The sequence below is a fragment of the Macaca mulatta genome, chromosome 13, assembly GCF_049350105.2.
Source record: "Macaca mulatta isolate MMU2019108-1 chromosome 13, T2T-MMU8v2.0, whole genome shotgun sequence".
NCBI lineage: Eukaryota > Metazoa > Chordata > Mammalia > Primates > Cercopithecidae > Macaca > Macaca mulatta.
This window is the reverse complement of record NC_133418.1, coordinates 24,079,602-24,091,173: the sequence shown is the minus strand read 5'-3', so window position 1 is coordinate 24,091,173 and position 11,572 is coordinate 24,079,602. Positions and strand designations below refer to the sequence as shown.

The window sequence follows — 11,572 nt, the reverse complement described above, 5'->3', positions numbered from 1 at the left end:
GGAGAAAGAAATAAAGGGTATTCGATTAGGAAAAGAGGAAGTCACATTGTCCCTGTTTGCAGATGACATGATTGTATATTTAGAAAACCCCATCGTCTCAGCCCAAAATCTCCTTAAGCTGATAAGCAACTTCAGCAAAGTCTCAGGATACAAAATAAATGTGCAAAAATCACAAGCATTTCTGTACATCTATAACAGATAAACAGAGAGCCAAATCATGAGTGAACTACTATTCATAATTGCTTCAAAGAGAATAAAATACCCAGGAATCCAACTTACAAGGGATGTGAAGGACCTCTTCAAGGAGAATTACAAACCACTGCTCAATGAAATAAAAGAGGACACAAACAAATGGAAGAACATTCCATGCTCATGGATAGGAAGAATCAATATCATGAAAATGGCCATACTGCTCAAGGTAATTTATATATTCAGTGTCATCCCCATCAAACTACCAATGACTTTCTTCTTCACAAAATTGGAAAAAAACTACTTTAAAATTTGTATGGAACCAAAAAAGAGCCCACATTGCCGAGACAATCCTAAGTCAAAAGAACAAAGCTGGAGGCATCACGCTACCTGACTTTGAACTATACTACAAGGCTACAGTAACCAAAACAGCATTGTACTGGTACCAAAACAGAGATATAGACCAATGAAACAGGAAAAAAATTCTTTAAAATGTAGAGGAAAAATCACAAGAGACTGGTTACCAAAATACATAGTGAGGTCCACATGCTTATGTGCCCTTCAAGGGAGTGGGAAGAGTGGAGGGTAGGCAACCTAGGAGAAATTAATGACTTAAAAGAAATGGGTCATCAAGAGAGAAGGTATATTAGTCAGCATTCTATAGAGGGACAGAATTAAAGAAATGTGTGTGTGTGTATATATATATGTGTGTGTGTGTATGTATTATATATATATACACACATACACACACACACACATATATATATGTATGAAGGGGATTGTGATATTTAATACTGAGTGTCAACTTGATAGAATTAAAGGATACAAAGTATTGATCCTGGTTGTGTCTGTGAGGGTGTTGCCAAAAGAGATTAACATTTGAGTCAGTGGCCTGGGAAAGGCAGATCCACCAGTAATCTTGTCGGCACAATCTAATCCACTGCCAACGAATATAAAGCAGGCAGAAAAATGCAAAAAAAAAAAAAAAAAACAGAAACTGGCCTAGTCTCCCAGCCTACATCTTTCTCCCATGCTGGATCCTTCCTGCCCTGGAACATCAGGCTCCAAGATCTTCAGTTTAGAGACTTGGACAGGATCTCCTTGCTCCTCAAGTTTGCAGATAAGCTATTGTGGACCTTGAGATCCTGTAAGTTAATATTAATAAACACCTATATATATGTTTGAGTGTGTGTGTGCTTATGTATATATAAATATATATCTCACCTGTTAGTTCTGTCCCTCTAGAAATCCCTGGCTAATACAGGAAGTGTATTAAGTATTAACTTAAACAATCACAAGGTCTCACAATAGGCTGTCTGCTGGCCAAGGAGCAAAAAGAGCCAGCCAGAGTTCCAAAACTGAAGAACTTGTTCGAGGGGAGGAAGCATCCAGCACAGGAAAAAGATGAAGTCTGGGAGGTGAGGTCAGTCTCTCTTTTCACATTTTTCTGCCTCCTTATAGTCTACCATACTGCCAGGTGATTGGATTATGCCCACACAGATTAATGGTGTGTGTGCCTTTCCCAGTCCACTGACTCAAATGTTAATCTTCTTTGGCAACACTCTCACAGACACACCCAGGATCAACACTTTACATCCTTCAATCCAATCAAGTTAACACTCAGTATTAACCATCACAAGCCCACCTCTTGTCAACTTGAACCCACACACATCTCCTAAGATCAAACATAATCTCAAAATAAAGACAATAATAAGGTCATAATTACCCCTAACATAATACAACTACCCTTCCTACAACCAGAAATGCACCAATCCCCAACCCAAATACTATTACATAAGGTGAACCATACTTAAATGCTGATATGAAGTCAATAACTCTTATGTCACCTGATAACGAAAAAGGAAATGAAATCCAAGATATTTTCTTAGTACAAGTGTACACATGCACAAACATGTTTTTAAGAAAAGAAGAAGGAAATACTCATGACAGTTCCAGTCCTCATTTCTGCAGCCAGTTACATCGTCGTAGCTGGTATTGATGACTACCTTCTTCCACTATTCATTCTGTATTCCCTTTGCCTTCAGCAAGCACCTCAGGAGGTCATGACCCCAGAAGGATCTGGACCATTTGTAGTCCTACCTGGATTGGGCTGTTGTAGTTTCCCACTGACCTTAATTACAGTGCTTGAAAATACAAAGGGACGCCCTAGTGGATCTCCTGTATTCCATGCATAGTCTGCCTCCTTTCCTTGTGGAGTAGTGGACTGACTTTAGGATTCCAAAGTGTCCAGGTGGCAATCTTAACTTTCAGTTTAACGGAATCGTTATTGTGTCTCTTGGTGGCAGCATTCCTCCCTCTGGAACTAAGACGTCTAGGCCAGCCGAACGTAATGTCGTGGGAACAGAAAGCAAAATTTTTGCTAGTGGATCACTAGGGGTGATAGAGAGTGGTGCCACTTTCACTTCCAGCCCTTGATTCCTGGACCTGTGAATCCTGGCTATAGGAGAAACAGTACTGTACATTGGGCCACTGGGCGCTCATTCAGAACATACATGGCCTTCTGGAGTACGTTACCCAGCCCTGCAACGTATTGTAACCTAGTTGACATTGTAATTGTGAATTTAAAAGGCCATTACACCATTCTATCAATCCAGTTGCTTCAGAATGATGGGGAACATGGTAAGACCAGTGAATTCCATGAGCATGAGCCCACTGCCCCACTTCTTTAGCTGCAAGTGAGTGTCTTGGTCAGAGGCAATGCTGTATGGAATACTGTGATGGTGGATAAGGCATTCAGTGAGTCCATTAATGGTAGTCTTGGCAAAAGCATTGCTTGCAGGTAGGCAAACCATGTCTGCCATGAGTGTCTATTCCAGTGAGGACAAAACTCTGCCCTTTCCATGATGGAAGAATCCCAATATAATCAACCTGCTACCTGGTAGCTGGACAATCACCTCGGGGACTGGGGCAATACAAAGAGCTCAGTATTGGTCTCTTCTGTCGTCAAACTGGGCACTCAGCAGTGGCCATAGCCAGGTCAGCCTTGGTGAGTGGAAATCCACATTGCTGAATCCATGCATAGCCTCCATTCCTGCCTACATTGCCACTGTGTTCATGGACTCATTGGGCAAGATGACAGGAGTGTCTGGGGAAAGTGGGTGAGTCCACAGAATGGGTCATCTTATACACTTGATTATCAAAATCCTCCTCTGCTGAGGTCACTTGTTGGTGAACACTCACATGGAATACAAATATCTTGACAGCTTTTGACCACTCAGAGAGGTATATCTCCAAACCTTTTCCTCAAATTTCTTTGTCACCAAATTTCTTCTTTTGTCCCTGATCATCCAGCCAAACCATCATTTCTCTTTCCTCAATGCAGTTACCCTAGTAAAGGCTGGAGGTCTCTTTGGAGAATGATGGGAGAAAGATTAACTGCATAAATTATCGGTAATGTTGTGGGGTCCTTCCTCAAGGGGACCCAGCCTCCCCTTCATTCAAGGGGTTCTGGGTCTATAAGCTCGCTCAAGTCTGGAAATTGATTGAGGGGCCATGAATCTCTGTTTTTATAATTCCAATTACTATATTGCTCCTTTGATCTAGAAATTTTCTCCTTATATAAATTAAGTAGGAATGCAGTAGGCTTCATATCAATTTCACATCTAGGAACACCATGATTAATTAGCAGTGCCAGAGCTTTACATGAGTCAGACTATTCAGATTGCTGCTTTGTCTCTTCTGTCCATTACAGTAGCTATGCCCACCTTGCCTTTGAGGGTTGAGTGCCACCACTTGGCCCCTTACACCTTAGGATCCAGTTATTCTCAATTGTATTTAAATTTTGTAATTGAGTGACTACAGTTCTCACTATTAGATCTGACATACAGAGAAGAGCCATTACAGGGCTCTTCAAAGATGCAGGTGCTGCCCACACAAAGCTATTTTGCAAGGCATTTGTCAAGGGTATTAAGTATAGAGTCACTAAACTCCTTGCTTCTCAGGAGCGATGATTCAGAAGTGTCTAATGCATTTATTTTGCACAACTCTCTAAACTGTTCATGCCAAGGACTATCAGTGTTCTCCATACTATTAGAAGTTGGGTCCTTAGAATTTTGGGTTCTAATCATATTAAGCAGCCAGTTGCAGGAACCCCAAGACCAACGGAAGAACTCCATCCTTAATATTCTGTTCCTGTAGAACCATTCCTGGTACCAAGACCTCTGTTAGTAAGGGCTCTCTAGAGGGACAGAACTAACAGGGTGTGTGTGTGTGTGTGTGTGTGTGTGTGTGTGTGTGTGTGTGTGTGTGTGTGTGTTTGTGTATGAATTTATTATGTATTAACTTACAGAATCACAAGGTCCCACAATGGGATGTCTGCAGACTTGAGGAGAAAGGAGAGCCAGCTCAGGTCTCAAAACTGAAGAACTTGGAGTCCAATGTTTGAGGGCAGGAAGCATCCAGCACGGGAAAGAGATGTAAGCTGGGAGGCTGGGCCAGACTCACTTTTTCACCTTTTTTCTGCCTGCTTCATATTCACTGGCAGCTGATTAGATGATGCCCATAGACTAAGTAGGGGGGTCTGCCTTTCCCGGCCTACTGACTCAAGTATTAATCTCCTTTGGCAACACCCTCAAATACACAGCCAGGAACAATACCTAAATCCTTTAATCAAATCAAGTTGACACTCATTATTAACTATCACAGGATTACAGGCCAGAGCCATCACACACAGCCTTATTGTATATTTCATGCAATATCCTGATTTCACATTTTATCTGTGACTTAATAAAGTTTTCTTGCTATGACCCCAAACTGGTAATACTTGAAAGCACATTCAAATATATTCTGGGACAATTCATAACTGGCAAAATTTTTAGCCTTGTGGAAAGAGTCACCTTACTGGCCAGTTAGCTGTCAATTCCCCATCATTACTATCACTTCTGGGAGCACATTTTCCAAAACCCCTTTTCTCTATATGGTTTCTTTAGGGTTGGTCAACGAGAGGCACTCCCATGAAATGTGGAAGTCAGAGTGGTGGTACAATGACACCTGAAGTAAAACACGTAGAGTTATGTGAGAACTGGAGAATCACCTGAAGACGTGCTGCAGGCAGCTGAGAGCATCAGCACTCCCAGTCCTGGGCGTCCCAGACGGGTCTGAGGATCATCACACGGGTACTCAGCACATACCACCAGGGGCAGGTGCACTCTGGCTTCTGGAGGAGCACCTGAGAATCCCCTGTCTCTGGTACCTGCTTCATGAATAACATGCCATAGGCTTTGGAAACACTATGGTATAGACTCTAATTTATCCAGTTTGAAGAATTTCTCCTTGGAATACTGAGAATAGCTTCTCTTTTGCTGTATGAATTCCAATTATCCCATAACACAGACTCCTCGGGTGGACTTATCTCTCTTCTTTTCAGTCAGGACAGGCATTGTGATGTCTTTTCTGCGGGGATGAGGGTGAAAGAGGCTTAGGGTTCAGAGGAGCCTCCCTGGTCCCCTCTACAGACATCTCCCAATGACTTTCAAAATCTGACTGAGTTTGAGAAATGCCCTCAGCAGAGAGAGGCACCAGGAGGAGGATCTGGGGTGGCTCAGCCTCACACATCTGCTTCCTTGGGGGTTTATGTTATGACTTGTAACACTGTGGGAGGGGTACTGTAATAATGTTGACAATAATAAGTTGCAAAATCTTCAGACTGCAGGCTGCTGATGGTGAGAGTGAAATCCGTCCCAGATCCACTGCCGCTGAACCGAGAGGGAATCCCACTTTGCAAACTGGATGCCTCATAGATCAGGAGCTTAGGAGTTTCCCCTGGTTTCTGCTGATACCAGGCTAAATCATTAGTAATGCCCTGACTCGCCTGGCAAGTGATGGTGACTCTGTCTCCTACAGATGCAGACAGGGAGGATGGAGACTGGGTCATCTGGATGTCACATCTGGCACCTGAAATTGGAAACATAAAACAAATGTCCACACAATTAATCATCTTGTAAGAGAACTTCCCTGAAGTTCCAGAGAGTGAAAGCTGAGTAAATTCTTTTTTTCCTTTTTCCTTACCTGAGAGCAAGAGCAGCAGAAACCCCAGGAGCTGACTGGGGACCTTCATGTCCATTCTGTGTCCTGACTGGGACTGACTCCTGCACAGGGTGTGACCAGCCTGTAAAAAAAGTCTTCAGGGCAGGGGGCTGTGCTGTGGGAACATGCAAATCAGCAGGGGATGGGGCAGGCTGGGCACAGCTGCAGGGCTGGCTCATCTCAGTAACTCAGCACAGGGGCAGTGTCCCCAGGGTCTCAGATCAGACTAGGGCAGCGCAGATTAACCTTGAGAGAATACATTCCTCTTTGGTGGACATACAGTTACAGAACATATTTCTGAAGTGAATTTTCAAAATTTTCAATGAACCTAAGACTAGATTAAGTCATGTATTATATACTTGTATTAGGAATGCATAGGAAAGCATCACTTTTGACAGAAAATTCATAATAAAGTTATAGAAGTGAGGCTCTCAGAACTTTCAGTTACTCTCAAAAGAATTTGATGAGTGTGAAAGTATTTAGTGCTATACTAACAATGTCTCTTTCTGTGTCAAATTGTGTTTTTTTAAAGAAAATAAAAAGAGTTTATCATAAGTATGTTTAATAAATTCAATAGAATTTACTAATAAACTTAAGCCACTGTTCTTAGCATTATACGGAAAAGAGATCTGCTGAGGATGCACAAAGATGATAGCTGGGACATGCATAGATCTCCATTATCCAGAGCTACAGATCTCTTTAATGCTCAGGGGCTAAATTGGCTGCACCCTATTCTTGGCATGAGGATCCCCATATGCTATCCCCTTTCCTGCCTTTGGGTATGATTTCTTATGGTGCACCAGCATGGAGAGCTGACTGATGATGCCAGGTCTGATTATTTCAACTAAAATCTCTGTTTCACTCGCTAACTATAAGAGCCTGGATTAGAATCATCATAAACCATTGATCAATCTAGGCTCAAATAATCAATTGTTTCAAAGTAGAGTAAGAAAGCCCACATTCCCGGGGTAAAGCTTTGAGCTGCACTCCCCCATCAGCCTGTTCCCCTGGGGTCTCAGGTGCATCTGCCCTAAAGCCTGGCTTTCTGGAGAGCAGATGAGAGAGAGGCCCTGGGGAAAGGCCAGGTCAGTGAACCCTCCCTCCTTAGCAGGAGTGGCTGCTGTCCAGTGCATGTTCTTGTTGTGCAGCATCAGTAATCCTTTCCTCTTTTACTCTTTAGCAGTGAGTGAGAACATCATCCTGACCCAGATGCCAGCCTTCCTGTTTCATATCCATTTAGAGAGTCTCCATCGCCTGCCAAGCCACTGCCCATGTAGATGAAAAAAATATTTTTAATCTGAATGCATGACTAGGAGTGGCCAGACCAAGCTCTCGCAGCCTGTGCACAAACCACCTGCTGCTTTTCCAGGGGACTGGATTTCAGGGAAATGGCTACAAAAGAGCCTAGCAGGATCCAGATATCCATATTTAGAGAGATATACCTCTGGATTCAAGTGCACTTTTTTTCTGTGTAATTTTAGCAGCCATTGTTACTACATCTTGGCTTTTCTATAGATTCTACTTCAGCTGACTTTCTATGGTGCTTTCTGTCCCACTGCGCTCTCACTGAACCTGAGGAAGGCAGCTCTGCCTGCAATTGAGGCAGACCTCATGGCCTGGAATTAGCATCCCCAAGGACAGCTATCAATCAGTTATGACAAGGGAGGTATATACATACCCCAGCTCCCTCATCTCTCAGGTGGAATAATAAAGGCATTTTTGTTGTGTTTTTTTGTGGGCTTGAGTTGTCCTCACCCTCAGAGGTGGCTCGTTGCTGAGGCACCTTTCAATGTCCCTTCTTTCTTCCCTTGCTCACTTGCTTGTTTCCTGCACTTAGTAAATATACTGCCTGCAGGTGAATCTTTGTCGTCCTTGTCACCAGGGGGACTCAACCTAAGGCACTGGAAAAATTCTCATTCTTGGAAGGCATTTTTGGTTTGAACTATTGCCACTTCTCATGTTTTAATGCATAGAGAAAGTCAGAAAATTTAATAAATATTTAAATTCCCTTTCCCAATCTTTCTTAGATATGATTTTAGCAGAGATTCGTTTTTTCTTTGTCAGAAAAACAAAGAATTCCTCCATAAATGGCTGTGCATCATGGAGTCCACTTAGAGCAGAGAATCAGAATCCCCCAGAATTTGACATCCACACATCAAAGAGTACTAGACTCTCAGGTTTTTTTCTAGGTTTATTGCCCATAAATCTGGGTCTGTTGGCTCAAATAGACCCAGATAAATAAATCTAGGTCTATTGCCTCAAAAATCTATTGTGATATTTTTATTCTACCTTAGGGCAAGACCATCATGGGGATAATGAGAGTTGTTTGTGAAATGAATAATACACCCCCTAAACACATCATTGTTCTAATATCTGGAATTTACGATGATTACTTATGAATATGCCGAAAGTCACTTGACAGACATGGTTAAGAATTTTGAGGTCAGGAGAGTATCCTGAATTATCTGGGTGAGACCAGCGTAATCACAAGTTTCCTTATAGTAGGGAGGGAGGAGGGTCTCAGTCAGAGAGGAGCTGGGACAATGGAGAGGGATGCTGGAGTGATGGAGGAAGGGACTATGGAGCCAGGAAGCTGGGAGCATCAGAAAAATTCAAAGGTGGATATTGGATTCTCTTTCTTGAAGCCTTCAGAATGAATACTGCCCTATTACTCCTTGATTTTACTTCATTGAGGCTTCTGACCTACAGAAATGTAAGATAATACACTTGTGTTTTGTGGAGCCAGTAAGGTTGTCGTAATTTGTTACAGCAGCAACAGGAAACCAACGCAAGGGGAAGGGGTGTGTTTTACTTCCCTAGTGTATCACTGTCCTCTGTTCTCCCAAACAGTTCTATGTTGTTGTCTTTTGCTGTCAATTTCAACAAGACACAGAGAACGTTTTTCTATGCGGAGAGCTAGCGCCAGAATTCTTCTTAAGTAGAAAGTCTCTTGAGTAAATTTCTGGGTTAGGTCTTGTACAATCTTGGTATCTAAGAGCCTGGAGGTCATCTCTCACAGCACATGGAAGAGAAGGGGGCTATTCATTTGCTATTTTAAGATTCGGAGGGACATTAGCTGTACAAGACACAATCTGAAAAGCGAGGACTGAGTCAGAGAGATGAGAGTGGCAGAGGAGACAAAATGTGGTCAGGGCCATGCAAGATGTGACCCTGCTGCCATGGTGTTTGTAAAGGCTTTGAGCAAGTTGTGCTTTGTAGACAAAACTGTAGAAGGGTCTGGGTTCAAGCTTAGTGTCAGCGTGATGAGGACAAAGGGCCGCAGTGAGCCTGCATTAAGAACTTCTCCCTGCACTACTGGCTTTGTCTCTTAGGTTTTTTAGGTTGTGGGTTCCTCTATGGAATGAATGTGGCTATTTGAAAGGAACATAGTTAAGGTCAGACAGACCTAGATTCCAAGTTTAGCTTCAACAACTGCTGACCAAGTGACTTTTATGCAAATCAGCCTTGTACTCTTATGAACAGTTTCCTCATGTATGAAATGGGGCACTGAGGATATGAAGGGATGCCCTGAGGGTTCCACCAGCTGAAGCACCATGAAGTGAACATACATGTATAGACAGACACACACACACACGAGAGGAGTATCTAGTGCCCCTTTTGTGGATCCTTGAATAACTCAGAATGTTATGTGAGATATTACCAGTCATGTCATTTTCAGCTAAAATTATCAATGTTTGCCTTGTAACTAAGAGATGCCTCTCTGTACACTGTAGGTTTCATGTGCATTTCTTCAATCACAGAATTTTCCACCAATCTATTTATGACTAGTATCAGAATGTTAAGCAAGGAGATTGCAAACCAACACAGCACCTTTCGTCTGGATTTTCCCAGAGCCCCGTTTGTGTTAGTGTCCTCGGGCTACTGTAACAAGTTTTCAAAAATGTGGTTGCTTTGAACAACAGGAATGGAATCACTCACAGTTCTGGAGACCAGAAGTCCAGAATCAGTTTCACTGGGCTAAGGTCTTGGAGACGTCAGGTCTAGCTCCTTCAGAAGCTCTCGGGAGGAGTCTGATTTAGCTCTTCCATCTTCTGGTGGCTTCCACTCTCCTTGGCTGTGGACATATCACTGCAGTTTCTGCCTCTGTGTTTACATTGCCTTCTCTTCTTCAGTCTATGGTAAGTGTCTCTCTACCTCTTTTTTAGCTCAGGAATCTTGTGATCACATTTAAGGATCACTTGATTAACTTAAGATCATTTCCCTGTTTCAAGCTCCTTAATTTGCACCTGCAAATTTCCCAAATACCTTTATTTCCCAAAAAAGACACAGGCATAGGCTTCTTGTAATGAAACCTCATTATTTGAGGATGATATTCAGTACTACCACATTACAGAACCAGGTCTCAGTGTTAATCCTGTACATACATCACAATCTCTCTCTCTCTCTCTCTCTCTCTCTCTCTCTCTCTCTCCCTCTCTCCCTCTCTCCCTCTCTCTCTCTCCACACTTCCTGGCTTTCTCCTTTTCTCGAGGTCATAAATCTCTTCACTTCCCTAAGTGTATCTAATGACACTACACCAATAAGTATCTGAGACAAGTCTCAATCCATTTAGTAATTTATTTGTTCAAAGTTAAAGACATATCAGTGAAACAGCCTCAAGAGGTCTTGAGAACGTGTGCCCAAGGTGGTCGAGCTACAGCTTGGTTTTACACATTTTAGGGAGACATCAGATATCAATCCATATGTGTAAGCTGTACATTGCTTTGATATGGAAAGGCAGGACAGCCCAAAGGATGGGGGTTGTTGGGGACTTACAGGTCATAGGTGGAATCAAAGTTTCATAGGTAGTTGAAAGAGTTTATCTAATGACCTGTAATCAACAGAAGGGAGTTTCTGGGTTTAGAAAAGTGTTGTGGAGAAAAATTTTCATCATGCAGATGAAGCCTTCAGGTAGCGGACTTCAGAGAGAATAGATTGCAATTGTTTCTTAGCTGACTTAAAAGCTGCCAGACTCTTAGTTAAATCTCTCTAGGTCAGGAAAGAGACTCGAAAAGGAGTAGGATTCGCTACAGAATGTGGATTTTTCCCATAAGAAACAGCTTTGCAGAGACGTTATCCAATACATTAAATAAAAATATCTTTGGCAAAATTAATTTATCCTAGGGCCTGGTATCTGTCATGTTGATATCTTATTGCTACAAAGAGTTTGCTTTGTCAGTCTCAGGGTCTCTATTTTAACATTAAAAGTTTGTCAACTGCACCTGAATTTTAAAGGGAGGATGGTCATTTAAGGCATATCCAATCATCCATTCCCATCATGGTCTGTACTTGGATTTCAGGTTGATTTGGGTGTATTCTTGGCTGAGAAGAGGAGCTT

At 42.4% G+C, this 11,572-nt stretch overlaps 1 gene segment (V, D, J or C); it reads right to left on the bottom strand.

Annotated features, from left to right (window-relative positions):
- Positions 1-5,749: 5,749 nt before the first annotated feature.
- On the bottom strand, positions 5,750-6,330 carry LOC709162 (immunoglobulin kappa variable 1-39-like). The segment is given in 2 exon segments: positions 5,750-6,102; positions 6,217-6,330. Coding segments are annotated over 2 exon segments (378 nt in total).
- Positions 6,331-11,572: the final 5,242 nt, after the last annotated feature.